Source organism: Condylura cristata, unplaced genomic scaffold (assembly GCF_000260355.1).
Source record: "Condylura cristata isolate star-nosed mole 26May11 unplaced genomic scaffold, ConCri1.0 scaffold00003, whole genome shotgun sequence".
NCBI classification, from domain to species: Eukaryota; Metazoa; Chordata; class Mammalia; order Eulipotyphla; family Talpidae; genus Condylura; species Condylura cristata.
The window spans coordinates 52,574,432-52,591,322 of NW_004567104.1; the positions used below are offsets into that span (position 1 = coordinate 52,574,432).

The 16,891-nt window shown below is 32.0% G+C and overlaps 1 protein-coding gene across 1 annotated transcript in view; it reads right to left on the minus strand.

The window, feature by feature from the left end:
- ZNF654 (zinc finger protein 654) overlaps positions 1-16,891 on the minus strand; it is a 60,976-nt gene that overhangs the window by 22,591 nt on the left and 21,494 nt on the right. The window contains exon 3 of the mRNA XM_004675280.2: positions 3,618-3,699. Coding sequence (XP_004675337.2) covers positions 3,618-3,699 — 82 coding nt within the window. The remainder of the gene's footprint in view (positions 1-3,617; positions 3,700-16,891) is intronic.

A 16,891-nucleotide genomic window follows, 5' to 3' on the forward strand; every position in this document is an offset into this window, starting at 1 on the left:
GCCTCTACTAGTTATCTCAATCCATAATAAACTTCTCCCTCAAGTACTAAGCTTCATTTCTATAGTTAGCTTTCAAGGACTAGTTTTTGAGTTTTGGCTTTATCAGACTCTGTGTCTGGTTTCTATATTCCCCATATAAGTGACACCATCCGGTACTTGTTTCTCTTCTGATTTAATTCATTTAGTATGTGAATGTGATCTAGCTACAGTCACATTGTTATAAATGGCATAAGGTTTTCTTTTTGAATTAAACAAATTCTAAAGTGATTCCCTGTTTATAAAAATGTATAAATTATAAATGATTTTTAAACATAATTACATTGTATATATAATGGGCAATTTAAGCTATACTCTTTGGGGACTTTAAAAAAATCATTTAAATATGAGTAATTATTCCCTGGTTAAAAAAACCTGAGTACACCTTTGTAGATTTTAAGAAATTTAGTAAATATAAAAAGTACATAAATTTGCAATCATATAGTTTTTCTTAAAGAGAAGTCAGTCATAAATATATTCAAAACCACCAATGAGAGAAAAATCAAATAAAAAATCAACTGGTGATTGCTGTGCTAATGCAAGCACAACTCTACCATTAATATTTTTTTAACAAGTAATGAAATAATAAAGCCAACAGAGAAGTGCTGTTATTATAGTTCTAATCTGTAAAACAAACCCTTAAGCAGAATTAAGGTGTACACAAGATTTCTCTAAGCACAGATTCCTACACAAAGATATGAAATCTGATTCAACAGAAAGAACAGTGGAGTCAGTCAAAAGAACAAGTCACAGTATTGCCTATGATATAATTTGAACAGAGTTATTTAATCTTCAGTAAATATTGTTAACTAGAAAAATGAAAAAAATCTCTGATCGTGTTTTATCATTTATTAAAATACAAGATAGATCTTAATGCTGTCTGTAGTTCTTTTTAACTAAATTTTGATTGAATATTTTTACCTGAAAAAAAAAAGCAAACTTCAAACAATAACATGCTAATAATTCTAGTTGTTATGTGTTAGGATATGTTGCAGTCACTTTTTAGTGAACAATGAATGCTGCAATGATCCTGATATCGCCTTTCAGAGCTAGTTTCAAAGTGTTAATTTTATCAGTGATATCAGAAAACACATGTACTGCTTCCTACAACACAAAATTGCAATATGCACAGAATAGAAATCTTTGTTTATGGTTAAAAAGTATGGTGTGATTAACTATCAATGCACAATGTTAGTAAACTACTGTTGTATATAGGTCAGGCTATTTTAACATTTCTTGAGATGCAACTTATTGGTACTGATACCTTATCTTTTGGGCATGTGCTCTTGGTCCCTTTAGCTTAATTGTCTCCAATTTATTACATATTTTATGATTGAGGTAACTCTGGCTCTTGTATCTCTTCAAAATGATTATACAATGTCAGCAGTTGAAGCAAGGTATTTCTCCAACAGATTATTTTGAAAAAATTATAGGGAAAATGAAAAGATAAGTGACCTACAATAATTACCAATCAGGAGTAATAATTTCAAAAAGATATATGCCAGTGGGAGAAAAAAATCAAAACTACACATTTCAGGACACAGTTTATCTAAGGAATACAATCTTTATAAAATAATGTTAGATATGAAACTTTAATTTTAACATCAATTCCTTTCAGTGCTAAGTATGTGGTATACTTGGTAAGTATGTTTCTTTCACAGACAATAAAATCTTTTCCCTACAGTGTTCTCACAATTAAGCACACTTCACCTTGTTTTCTGTACATTATCAAAGTAAAATACACAAATTTTGATGGTCTCATTCCATGAATACATTTATTGATTTCTCCCACTTCACTGTACATAACCATAAACAAATGGCACATGAAGAGTTTCAGACAATATGTATCAGTATATATTTAGAGTTCAGTAAAAATGACACAGCTATAAAAAGGGCTATTTTAAAAAAGAATTTGTTAGGCACTCAATTGGAATGATTTATTTATCCTTCTTTTTGCTGACAAACATATCAGTACTAAGGGAGTAATACTAATAAATGTTAGAAACACAGGGATGAAAAGCAGTGTCTGCCTAACATGTCTATAGGGTAATTAGAGAGACATTCAAATCACAAAAAAATATAGATTAATTTATGTTAGTGATGATGAAAGATTTACAGGAAAAATTGCAGTCAAGACAGATTTGAGCAGAGACAGGAGAGGACATCAATTAGAGCAGATAATATGGGAACAAAATTTTGAAGCTGCTTTTCACAAAACATCTATTAAGCTGATTTGGTTATATTTTTTAAAAGCTTTTAATTAGCACAATTAAGGTGGTTTTGAATACCAAGACAAGGGCTTTATCAAACTAAGCCTTTGGGCAGTTTATTCCAAGTAGAGCTGAACCGGTCCAGGGTGTCAAGACTTTAATCAAGTCAGTGGTTCTTAAACTTTGCATTGGCTGAAATTCTGGGAGTTTTGTGGATTTATGATGACAATAAATACACACTCTAAAAACTAGGGGATACCAATATCCCCCCCAGTGAAACAGGGTGGTCATATCAACATATTTAAACTCCTCCTTTGTGGATGGTCCCTTATATTTGATTGATTGCTCATCTTTTATGTTGTTATTACAGTAAGATAGTCTTGGGCATCCTCCTACTTGGGAAGTTATATTCCCTACTTCTCCCATCTCTTTCTCTTACTCTTCCAAAGAAGGAAAAGCTGAATAAAAAGCCCCAGGTTAACAAAGCCCTACCTCTAGTCTAAACAAAAAAATCTTTGCCACTAATACACTGAACTCCATTTCATTTATGTACCAGATCACTCATAAAAATATTTTTAATTTATTCTAAAAGTTCTCTTTCAATAATTATCAAATATAAGTTTTAGACAAGAGAAAGTACTGAATGACTTCTCTAACTCTGCTGATCTCTTTCTTCAAGAGTGGGGACCAATATCTCTGGTTGACCTTTCTTGTTCACTCCAAAGCAATAAATGTAAGATAATGTGTCTGAACACATCCCTAGAAGGAGTTCAAAGTATATCTTCCTTTGTTCATCTGAGAGATGCAGATGAGATAATGCCAATAACACATTAGTAAGCCAGATTTTGTACTAGATTTTCTGTCACCCAAGATCAAAATATTCCTGCATCTATTGGAGAGGTCTTGGACTCTTGTGCCAGTCCTTCTGGATTTACTTTCTTCTCTCATTTGCCACGTTTAAAAAAAAAAAAAATGTGACTCCTGTTTTGGGAAAGCTATTATGAAAATAAATGACATAATCAGAGTACAGTCAAGAGAAAGTGACATGGGACAGTCTGCTTCTAGTAAAGACAAGTAATTTTCTAGGGTTGAGTTCTACATGGACCTTTAGGAATAAAGCCTGTAATAATAAAACAGTACATATATGTGTAGGATAGGCTTAGGAATCTATAGATGTTGGCAGCAAATTCTGGATTGTCAACTGTGAAGCTGGAATCCTGTAAAAAAAAAAAAACTTATCTAACAGGCTCTTAAACATTACTATCTTAGTAAACATAAAACTTAAAGTAAAAAGTAACCAATATACTATTTTTAGGAGGGAAGTAAAAGTCTTATTTTCATTATAGGCAGGTGTATAGTAAACTGTTTTACCTGGAATGATCCAAGAATATCCTTTAAGGGCTCTTCATAAAACTCATCTCTTCCAAAGAACAGCAGCAACTCAAAGAAACTCCTAGAACAAATAAGTGAATAACTTTCATTGTATCTTTGAGGTTTTTGACCTAATTTAAAAGATAACAGTAATGTAATAAGAGATTTTTAGTTTTAAAATATTTGGTTTTGAAAAAGTTGGGTGGCACAACATGTTAAATCACCGCACTATGAAGCTCTCAGAAGCCACTGCAGCACAAGTTCGATCCCCAGCCAGGGAGCTGACCCATATGGTGTGGCAGACTTCTCCTGCCTGCCCACTGCTCCCCTCAGCAGTGTATTTCAGTAGACCTGCCTGTTCTCTTCCCCACTCTGTCTCTGGTGAATCCTCTCACCCACCACACTTCTGGCCTGTACCCCAGCTCTGTAAGCATAAATAAATCTTTTTTTTTTTTTTAAAGTTATTATTGGTCATTTTAGATTCATTTTATGTTTTCAGTAGAATTTGAGTAGAAACATCTTCAAGTAAAATGCCAAGAACTATAATGAAGTCCTAGAAGAGAAAATGAATAATTACATTACTCATTATCAACCAAGGTTCACAGTGCAAAAAATTCATTGGTATCCCAGCTAGCAAAAAAGTGACTACATATGTCAAGATAATCTAAAATGGATACATAGTTAACTTTTACCTAGTAAACTTGAACTTAGATGAAATTCAGAATCCAGTTTTTGAAATTAAGGAATGTGTAAAATAGACCCAAAAATATAAGAAGTTAAGAGTCTGGCCCTCCCTGGTGGCGCAGCAGGTTAAAGCACTACACTAAGAAGCTTAAGCCACTTCCCCATGAGTTCGATCCCCGCCTGCCCCGGAGGTGACCACGTAGCGTGGCAGCCCTCTCCTGACCCGCCCGCTGCTCCCCTCAGCAGTGTACTTCATCGATCTGCCTGTTCTGCTCCCCACTCTGTCCCTGGTGAACCCTCTCACCCTCTGCACCTCTGGCCTGTACCCCAGTTCTGTATGAATAAATAAATAAATCTTAAAAAAAAAAAAAAGAAAGTTAAGAGTCACCATGAAACTCGGTCAACATTTATTTTCTAACAAAATCACCAACTATATATCTAATGTGTACTATAATTTCAGCCCTTAAATTCTAGGCTTAACAGATTATTCTGCTCTTGACATAATGCCCACGTTGTGGTTTCTCCTAAGTATTCAAAAAATACTGTCATGAAGTACATTTTGTGTCTTTAATTATTGATGAACGCATGGAATAAATAATGACATTCTAATCATGAGCATGAAAAACTATGATATTACTCAGTATTTATTTGGCAATCTTAAGGAGCTTAAATGATATATCAAAATCTGAATTTTAATTCAACTAGAAGATACCAACTATAGGAAAACCTAAAATAAATTACTAATTTTAAAATATAACTAAAATAATTAATTCTAAAAATTATGTAAAAGACTTAGGTATTACACAATAATTACAAAGACCCCTCTAAACATCCTGCATACGCTTTTTTTTTTTATAAATTTGACATTAAAATTTAAAATGTCAGTAGGCCAAAAACCCTTAAAACTAGTCCAAAGCAAATTTAAAAATTAAGAATATTTGCTGATTTTTTTTCTTAATTAAAAAGCTTATACAAACTTTAAAAGTCAATAATTTTATTAAAACCTAAGGGAAATGAAGGCTTTCAGAGAAGAGAAACACAGTGAATTTTTTACATGAAAAGATGTTCTACTTGAGTGAAAACTACAAAGATTACATTTCAATTACAATTACATTTCTCCTGTCATAAAAATAAAATGTTGATGTATTCTATCATGGTTTTGATAGAGGAGTAGTTTCTAACTCTTTGTGAATGGTAACTGGTACTACCTCTTTTAAGGACAACACAGTAATGCCACAAAAATTTTAAATGCACACATATCATGACTTAGCAATTACGCTTAAAAGAAATTTTAATTTTCTAAATATTCAAGATCAGAAAAAAGTATATATAAGTACATGCTTCCACAGATGACTTTTAGGAAAAGAATGGAAACATGCTAAACATCTACCACTTTTAATATTAAGTACAATACACCCATGCAAGAACATATAATGAAAATATGAGAATATGCATATATATGTGGATGAATATCATTTTTGTGGCAAGAGTAAGAATGTAGAAGGCATGTATAATCAATACATATTGTTAAGACTGTCTAGAGATATCTAATAAATGGGTAAAAAGCAATTCTTTGCATAGGGCAAACAGAAACTTGGAGCCAGGCAGGGGAGGGAGAATTACTTTTGCCATTGTTAACCCTTTTGGAATTATTTAAATATCAGTAATACGAAAAAAATCCCTATCAGTGTACCTTGGAATCTCCTATATGCCTATTATTAAAGCATTAATTTGCATCTCTCTTGATTTGACACAGACTTTCTAAACTGCTACTTGGATTGTACCATCTAAAGCAAAGACCTCCCACTGACGTAGTTCTTTTGCATGGATAAAATATTTCAGTTATTTATTTTCATATTAATTCTCGATTTCTCTGAGTTACTGAAGAACAAGAATCGCTGTAACACAGGGCCTGGCATTATGGCAAAATAAGATGAGCAACTACTGTCTTTAGAAAAACGCATGAACTTCCTTTCTTGACAGTCTGCATCTTCTCTTACTTCTCCAACACAGCCTGCTTGTCTTATTTTTTCTTTCTGTTCTATTTAGATGTTTGAAATCACATCAGTGATTTGAAATCACTGATATTTAAACTCAAATTCCTTATGACCTGAGAACCTTTCTGTGTAATCCAAAACTTCTTTTAACTATAACTTTTACCACTGATCCCATGCCTTCCAATCGTAGCAACATCTCTCATTTCTCTTAAACTCCTAAAGGATTTGTAGGTGTTTTACTCTGTTGTTTCTTCAAAATCTTACATAATTTCATTTAGGAAAGTGGCCCAAATAAGCCCCCCCCCCAAAAAATATAAGCTGATTCTTCTCTACTATCACAGTGCTACAATTTTGCATTGCACTTATAAAATGTTGAAATAGTGAGGCAGTTAAATCTGCAATCTGCACTAGGTAGTAAAGGAGTGGAATCACACTATTATACGGAATACAGATATTGACTGATAGGGCAGTGTATTGATGGAGGTTAGATACAAAGGGTTTTAGAAAAAATAAAATATGCTCTAACAGTAAATTTAGAAAACACTATGTGATCTTTTGATTACCAAACAAAATATCTAGATTTATAGAATGTGTCTGCTTTATATGAATATAAAAAGAGTAGCAAAACTAAAGATTTGTTCATGCCTAACAGAATGAAGGCCCAACTTCATGATAATGATATAAAAAGAGGTGGGAAAAAAGCAGATACAAAATAAGTACAGAGTAAATAAGAAAAAATATCAGGTCCTACCAAGCTGTCTTAAAGAAAGATAAAGAGATGTTAACAAATAATTATGCAGCAGTCAAATCACTAGGAGAATCTAAATTGTATGTTGAAATAGAAAGTTCCATGTTTTAAACCTGCTATATTTTCTACTGACCAGTATAAAGGTTTGATTAAATGTTTAGAGATCAAACTAAACAGCCCCCTTGCAAGAAAACTCAACAAGGTACAGAGTAAACAGATCCAAAAAAGAACAAAGTAGGACCCCAAAGTATACCTAAAAATCTGGAGTAGGACTGGCTAAAGAAATGCATTTTTATATATTGCATTACAAGAAAACATAACTATACCTAAATTGTTTAAAATCTCCAAAAGAATATTTCATGACAAGTGAAATTACATAAAATTCAAAATACCTCCTTCAAAAATGAAGAATATAGTTGGTACAAACCACACTTATCTATCCACATATTGACTATAGATGCTTTCATGTTACATTAACAGAACTGAGTAGAGGCAACCCAAACCTTACGAGCTACGGGCAAAATGACATCTGGTCTTTTACCTACCCATGGCCTAATGCCATATAGTTTAGAGTAAGTCACCAATGTTGATATGCTTCAGTTTCTTGATTGATAAAATGCAATAGCAATAGTTATCTCTTAAAATCAATTATAATCTATTCTAGTCCTATAGGTGTTTGGTAATAATATGGTTAAATTATTAACATTGCTATCAAATTTTTCCTTCAACAGCTTAACAGCAAAAAGGTGTTCTTCAGAGATTGGTTTTAGCTTTGCATGTATCATTTTGGTGAAAAATAAGACATCAGGTTTTTTTTAGTTATATTATGATTTTTAAGATCTGATGAAACTCATCAGTTTCTTTTAAAAATATGCTGTTGTTTATATTAAAACAAAGTATTTGTATCATACAAACTTTATAGATGGTGTATTTTTTAATTAAAAAAGTGTACCACATACAATCATAGTTATTTGACTTTCATAATCAGTATATACCTGTTAGTTATGCAAGCTTAAATAATAAACCACTAGAGGCCCAATTTATGAAATGACTATATTCCGTCATTAAGATAATTGAAATTCAGACAGTATTATCTCCTTTACAGGTTTCCCTACTGTGAAAATAAAGCTTTCTTAGGAAACTTTCCTATTCTGTTTTATATTGCATCATGGTTTATTGAGATAACACTGGTTTACAACACTGTATATGATTTAGGGGTACAGGATCACTGCTCGTCAAGGTGTATGTTACAGCAATACACCCAACCACAAAAGTTGTATAATCCTTTACTACTCCACTGGTCCCTTCCCCTCACCATCACCTCTCCCTCTGCTAGTAACTTCATTTCACAATCAGATTTTCAGGGCTTATTTTGGCTTAGTTTTTCCTGTTTATTTTTCAAATATGGATAAAATGACCCTGTATTTCTCTCTTATCCTGACTTAATTTCAATTGGCTAAGTAACCCCTCCACTTGTACCCATGTTGCCACAAATGGCAAGATTTCATCCTTTTTTATTTTTATAACTAAGTAGTATTATATTATGTATATTTCCCATATCTTCTTTGTCCATTCAGCTATTATTAGGTACTTCAGTTGCATTTCCTTGCTAATTGATGATGAGAATTTCTCAGGTGCCTTTGGTTCTCTGTATGTCTTCTTTGCAGAATTGCCTGTTTAGCTTTCTGTTCATTTTATGACTGGGTTATTTGTTTTCTTGTGGTCAAGTTGTTCTGTGTAGATCTTAAGTATTAAACCCTTGTTGGGTATATGATATGAAAATACTTTCTCTTACTTAGTAAGCTGTCTTCTCATTTTGATGATACCTTATTTTGCTATGCCGAGGCCAACTTTGTTTGTTTTAGTGCCATTTTTTGCTTATTTTCCTTGGCATTGGAGTCAAGTCCCCAAAGACATATCTGAATAAATGGAGAATAGAACTAGTGACCTTAAAAATTGTAATGCACAAAGAACACAGGTAGAAAGAGAAAAATAAGGTCTAAAAAATAAAGTAAGGCACTTAGGTAATTATCTTACTCTAGTAGAAAAGGTGATGTAAGGATATTACAGGAGGCAAAGAAAAAGAGAACATATAGTTTATTCAAAGAAATAACAGAACTTACCAACATGGAGGACAAACAAAAAATCTAAGTCTGTGAACCATAAAGAGCACCATGTTAGCTAAGTGCAGTGAGATACATGCCAAGGTAGCTGGAGGTGGGGTAGCACAGGTTATGTTAGAAAGGTACTTTCACCAGGTTTCATTTAGACTTCTCAGCAGATGCTTTGCAGGCAAAGTGAAACAGAATGACATTCACAATACTCAAAGATAAAAACTGCCAATCAAGAATCCTATATGCTGCAAGACTGTTTCAATTATGAGAGGGAAATAAAGGTTTTCTCAGTTAAACACATGCAGGAGTTTGCCCACACTAGATTTCCCCTACAAGAAATATTGAAATAAGCTCTCTTATCTAGAGATAGAAATACACAAAAAAATTGAACAAGGAACACCAGAGCTAGAACAAACAGAAAATCTACATAGCTTATTTATTAAAACCAGAGTCAGAATATAAAATGAGAATAATATATTAGGAATAAAGAAATGTCAACAATACAAAGTGGAAGATATTAAATAAAAAATATTCCAGAAATAAAAAAAAATCATTAAAATTAAGCCAACATACATTTAATTATTTAGTTACAGGTGAGACAAAGAAAAAAACAGATTTACTGAAAGATCTGAAAAAATTACCCAGAATAATATAGAGGGTCAGGGAATGAAAAAATATAAGCAAGCGTAAAGAGACCTACAGTGTGACATGGGCATCATAACAAACAAACAAAAAAAAGTCAAAGTTAAAAACTAGATACAAATTTTGGTAACTAGTAAAAGATAAAAATCCCCCACACAGAATAGGATCAAAAACGGGGGTGGGGGGTGGGGGAGGGAAGTGCACGGGAATATGGTGATGGCACACGGTGACTCGGTGATGGGGATTACAATTGAGATACATGGGATTACAATTGAGATAAAAAAAAATGTACAAAATGATGTAAAAATACACTATTATATTATAAAAAAAAAACCCACACACAGAGAAATTACCTTTGTTTACATAAAAGTTTTATGTGGGCCTTTTTTTTTTTTTAAAGATTTATTTATTTATTCATACAGAACTGGGATACAGACCAGAGATGCGGAGGGTGAGAGAATTCACCAGGGACAGAGGGGGAGCAGAACAGGCAGATTGATGAAGTACACTGCTGAGGGGAGCAGCGGGCGGGCCAGGAGAGGTCTGCCACGCCCTGTGGATCTCCTCAGGGCAGGCGGGGATCGAACTCATGCGGAAGTGAACTTAAGCTTCTTAGTGCTGTGCTTTAACCGCTGTGCCACCAGGGAGGGCCTTATGTGGGCCTTTTATCTTCCATTTCTGTATTTAGTGTGATGGCTTTTTTCCCCCCTGAGAAGTTGGCACATATAGCCAATGGCCTGTTTTTGTTTTAATGGTTCCCAGTACAAGAGTAAAACTTTTATAAATAATAACTACAGTGTGATGAAAAATACACTGAATAGTGAATGGGTAGGATAAATGTCAGACAAAACACTGAAGATGTTAACAACTGTCAATTTACTTAAAGTGATATCCCTCTGCAAAGATAACTTATAGAAAAAATAAAATAATGAAATTTCTCAAATTTGGTAACAACTATAAACCCAAAGAACTGAGAAGTATAGGATTTAAAAAAAAAAAGGGGGAGGGAAAAGCTACCCAAGGCAAACTGTATTCAAAGTTCTTAAAACCAGTATTAAGCTTTAAAAGATACCAATAAAAAACTAAGACAAACCAAAGAGTGGGAGAATACTCAAAAGTAACAATGGATAGAGTATGTAACCAGAAAATATTAAGAAATGTTACAACTTTATACTGTAAACATTCCAACTTAAAAATGGAAAATTGATTTGAATAGACATTTAACAAAAAATATACAGTAGCAAATATATACATGAAAACCTACTGCTAGCAATATCACCAAGAAAATACTAGCTAAAAACAACATTATATATATTACACAACTACTAGAGCAACCACTGCGAAAAATAATGACAAATGTTAGTGAAGTGAGGAAAAAATGAAACCCCTATATATAGTTTTTTAGATATCACTTTGGAAAGTTTGGCAGTTCTGTACGAAACAAATGTTAAAGATAAAATATAATACCCAGGCAATTTCATTCCTAGGTATTTACTAAAGAAAGGAAAAAAAATTTGGTCACACAAATTTGTACATAACTATTCATGCCGCAAAATGGAAAGTAATTCAATCATAATCAACTTTGAACTGTAAGTAAAATGTACTCTTATTTATACAACAGAATACAATTCAGCACTAAAGAATGGTGCTACAATATAGACGAACCATATTCTTAGTGACAATAGTCATCTATAAAAGTCTACATATTTTATCATATTGTTATATGAAATGTCTATAAATTGTAACTCTCCTGAGATACAACATTGATTTCCTTGAGCTGGAATAGGGCTGGAGCTGACTGTAAATGAATGAGTATGCAGCTTTTTGAGGTGATAAAAGTGTAAAAATGAACTGTGGAGGTAGCCACAAAACTATAAATTTACCAAAAATCAAGTTACATTCACATACACTGAAGTTCATGATGGGTAAGGGTAGTATATATTATCCCTTCACTTTTGTATAGGTGTCAAAATCACCATCATAAAAACAAATTCTTAAAAACACATTGGCAAAGGTGTAGCAAAACAAGTACTCTTATACTACTATGGTAACATAACTTGGTTTAACCTCTATTGGGGAAATTTGACATTATCAAATAATAACCCTCATAGTCTTTTCTTGATCCATTAATTTTACTCCTAGGATATATCTGTAATATACAGATATTCTCAAACATATTCCAAAGGCCATACATTCAAGGTAATTCATTAAGGATTTATTAACAGCAGCAATTGATTGTAACAAACAAAAAAAAATACCCATTAGTAGGTTAATGTCCATAAAAGTGCATTTTAGCGGCTAATGCTTTTTTATGCCATTGAAAAATATTCAAGTAAAAAAAACTAAATACAAATGCTGTATAGAACACAAACATTTGTGTAATTGGGGGAAAGCTGGGGGTAAAAGGAAATATTAATACAAATTTTTTTCTTATATATGCATAAAATATCTTCAGAAGGAAACAAGAAGGTAATTATTTGCCTACTGAAATGTAATTTAGATGTGTGGGAGATACAAACTGTTAGATATCTCATTGTATAATCAAGCTCTTTGAATTTTGAATCATGAACATATATTACAAATTCAAAATCAAACAAAAGAAAAAGTGACAAAGAGAAAATCTTAAAAGCTCTCCTTGAAAGAGAGCACATTATATGCAGGAAAACAAAAATAAGAATAACAGCAGCCCTTTCTTCTGGGGGTTAAAAAAAAGCAAGCAAGTAAGACAGTTGGATGGACAGCTTTAATGTTCTGAGGGGGAAAGAAATTGTCAACGTAGAATTCAGTAATCAGGTGGCAGTCATTCTCACGGATTACATCTCCCTCACTAGATATTAATTAAAATAAACATATTAATGAAAAAGAAAAAAAAACTGAGGAAACAAAAATAAATGTTTTTGTAATTATTCCCCAAGTCCCAAAGTTAGAACAGAAGGAAAAGTTTCAAAATATTGTGCTTTCAGAAAGCTATAACCAATAAACTTCAACTAATCTGGATCATACATTTACTTTTATTAAATAATTTAAGTATTTAAATTTGTCTTGAGCCTTTACCCTAGGGAAATTAAGTTATTCTGAAATTGAAATATAACATATATAACATTTAATTTCAGGTAAATAACACTCAATATTTACATATATTGCAAAAATGATCACACAAGTTAAAGCCTACTATCACAAATTTTTTTCTTTGGTTAACTTTTAAGATCTACTCTCTTAGCAGCTTTCAAATATGGCCTGGCACATGAAAATCAATCTACTCTAAATAAAAAGTTGATTATAGTTATTAGTTCCATGAAACTCAAAATCCTTCGGTCTGTCCTCCTAAGCAACTTAGCATATTTAGATATATATTTAATTTAACCACTGCACATACTAAATGCTACTAGCTAGACCGGTTCCCTCTTCCACTGGTTTATGTAGATCCTTTTGGAACCTAATGGCTATCAGGTAAAATAACCTGGATGCTGAAATGTGTGAGTATTTACTTCCTATTCGGCTAAGGGAGGCTTGGAAGATAGACAACATTAAAAAGTGCATTTATTTAGGTAAATCTGAAAAGGTCTCTCTGCCTGAAAAAGGGCCACTTAACTTTCAAGGTGATTGGTTTTTGACCTGTAACATCTAGGGATTGAAGTTTAATCAATCTAAAGCAAGTAAAGAACAGAAAACCTGAATATAGCAAAACTTGATTAACTCAAGATTTACAAAAGACCCCTCATTTCTCAGGTCTTAGTTTTCTTTTCTACATAAGAGAATTAAATTTAAGCCCCTTTTTAGTGTGAATATATACATACACACACAAAGTGAAATCTTTATTTCTTTAGAAAATACTGCTTACAAGGAGAGTCAAATAGAAGGCAGATTTTCACATAACATTTACAAGGTATATATACAGACTTTGAAAATGGATTTATCAGTAACAGTGCCAATAACTAAAGTAACTTAAATGCTTAATATATAACTTTATAATTTATATGATAGGTATATATTATTTCTTTGGTTCACTTAAAAATTTTAGCATGCCTGGTGAGCAAAAAATTCAAAACACAATAAACAAGAATTCTACAAAGATATGAGTTACAATGAACTCTATTAACATCCTAATAACTTGTTCAAGGCACTTTTAACATTTTCTTTGACATGCCTTGGAGGTTCCCTGGTATCTTCATCTAATTTTTTCCCCATCATGTCTTCAGTTCTCAGCTCAAGTGTTAGCTCACCCAGCAAATATACCCTAACTTCCCAGCCCAAGTCAACTTCCCTTCTTTACTGTCTCATTGTACCCCATAATTATAATTTTATAATAGCTAGCAGAATGACTGCTTGTTTAATAGCTTCTAGTGCTGTAAAGTCTTTGATAACAAGGATTCGTCTTTTATGTTTTCCATTTTATCCCCAGAACCAAACACAGAGATTTACATAATGAATTAATGACTATGGAATAATTACCATTAGAGTTGTCTAGTAGAACTGTATAGTTAAATAAAATAGAATACTGTTATAGACTTTAGTACCAATATATTGCTAAGTTCTCATTTTTCTTCTGGTACTGAAAATACAATTAACTTTTCTGTTAGATTAAATTCAAATAACACAGAAATTTTTCCTTATTAGAGTCATTATTATCTTACAAAATAGCAAGATAATTTACTTTTTTTTTTTTGCCTAGTACTATCCATCTAGGATAAAATTTGCTTCTGTTTAACATATTAATTTTTTATAATATATCCTCATGAGCAGCAGTAAAAAAGGCAAGCAAACAATATTAATCAACAAATTACTTACATATTTTTTAAAAAGTACTTTTGAAAGCCTTAGTAGCATTTTCCATACTTTAATACTAAAGTTGAAAAAATTTAAATAGCTGGGAAAGGGGAATATCACTGAAATAAATATAGCACCACTTCTATTTCTTTATTTCCCTCAGAAATAAGCAGAAAATACTCAGTGTTTTGGTAGCATTCAAAATAACATATAAAATTACTCTTTGTTGTTTACCTAGCCAGCTCTTTCATATTACACTTTTTTTTTTTTAAAGGAACTGCTTATCCACTCTTCATTTCTATGGTGCTGATAAGAATGCCTCGTTTCCAATAGATGTGGTGTGGATATGTCATGAGATGGAGCAAAAAATCTTGCCATACTCAATTTTTTAACAGTGACTGATTCAAGCAGTAGGTATATAACCTCAGTTGGCTTCAAGTTCCTAAGATACTTGCAAGATTATGAAGGGGAAAAAGATTTCTTTTCTCTTGATTAATAAACTTAAGTTTAATTTAAGGATAGTCATCAGCCCTGAGAGAAAGAAATCAAGAGTAAAGACAGAAAAGTAGAGAATAGTAGATCATGTATGATCCTCCAGATTCTGAAAATCTTTTAACTAGTTTCAGTCCTTGCTTTTCTGTGGTTCAATATCTAAAGAGTCCCTCTTTGCTCTTCTTTTTGCTTCAACTAACTTGAATAAGATCTGCCAATTGTAATAAAAAAGCCCTAATTAAGTTTCCATATTCACTAAGGCAGCATGAATTTAAAAATATTTTTAAATAATTGTTTAATCCCTTGCTCTTACAAGTCTAAACAGAATTGTATTTTAAACTCTCCTGCAATCTTCTGTCCCACTTTATTGAAGTATAGTTGAAAAACAGAAATTGTAATATGTTCAAAGTGTACAGCTTGATATTTTAATATACAAAGTGAGTTAATCACTACAATCAAGTTAGTTAACTATCCATCATTTCATAGTTCATTGCTATAATTTTATATATACAAATGAACTTTGAAAGAAGCAATGTATAAATGTATGTACTTTTAAATTTCTATAAATATATATAAAACTATAGTTGCTATATGAAATTAACATATCACCAAGATTAAAAATGCTAACTATACAGAAAGGCTTCAAGTCTCTGTCACTTCTAATGCTCCAGAATTAACTACTTTCAGTATTTTTAATAGTTTTTGATATGCTTTGTTATATATCTCAATTTACCAACTTTAAATACAATCTCAATTTTGTGCTAGATCAAACTCAGCTGAAGATAACTTAACTATTCACACAACCAGTTAATCTTCCCAGTAATTAGTACTGCTATTATTATTTCCTGTATTATGTTCCTTTGCTTATATACTTATTTATCTAATATCGACAGCCCATTTTGTAAATTGAGAATCAGAGGGAAGGTTATTAGTGCCCTTGCCCTTTCCTTTCAACTCAAAACTTTAATCAAATATTCCCACACTTAAAGGTTAATAAATTTCATTTTTTCTCTAGCTACAATTATTTTTGTACTTTACATAAAAGTTTAAAATCTATACCATTCATATTTTGAAAACTATACATAATACTTTGAGCACATTTTAGTAATTTACTATGACTCTGATCCTTCCCTGTTTACACTATTCATTTTCCTGGCATGTCTAATAGCCTTTTTATATACTTTGCCTTGTCTAATTTATAACTATCTTACATAAGACCAAGTTATCAAGTTTAGTCTCGAATCTCTATTTTTACTTTGAAATCTCCTTCTTAGAGGTGACTTATCTGTAGGATTTATTACTCTGCAATGATTCTGGCACTTTTCTTAAATCAAAGTTACCATTTACTGGACCCACTATTACCTGATCTTTTATATTATACCCTCATTTTATTGAAACACATCCTACAGTTAAGTTCCTAAGAACTATATATGCACAAATCAGTCTTTTCGGTCCTTACATGCCTGGAAATGTTCTTTGTACTCTCACAATTCACTGATAGTTGGGATGAGTATAAAATTTCATATTGCAAATAATTTCCCCTCAAATCTGAATCATTATATTCTATCACCCACTGTCCTTTTTATGAACAATCTGATGATTGTTCCTTAATATGTGTCCTCTTGACAAATGTTCAAATCTAGTTTTTCCTTCTTGGTATTTTTAAATTGCAAAATTACATATTTAGCTGATTATATTCACTGTGCTGAACACATCTTGGGCTCTTTCATCCTGGTAGTTCATGAAATTCCTTTATTATGTTGTTGAAAAATTTCCCCAGTGAATTCTCCCTGGAACTCCAACTAGTTAATTTCTTGAACCTACTAAGTA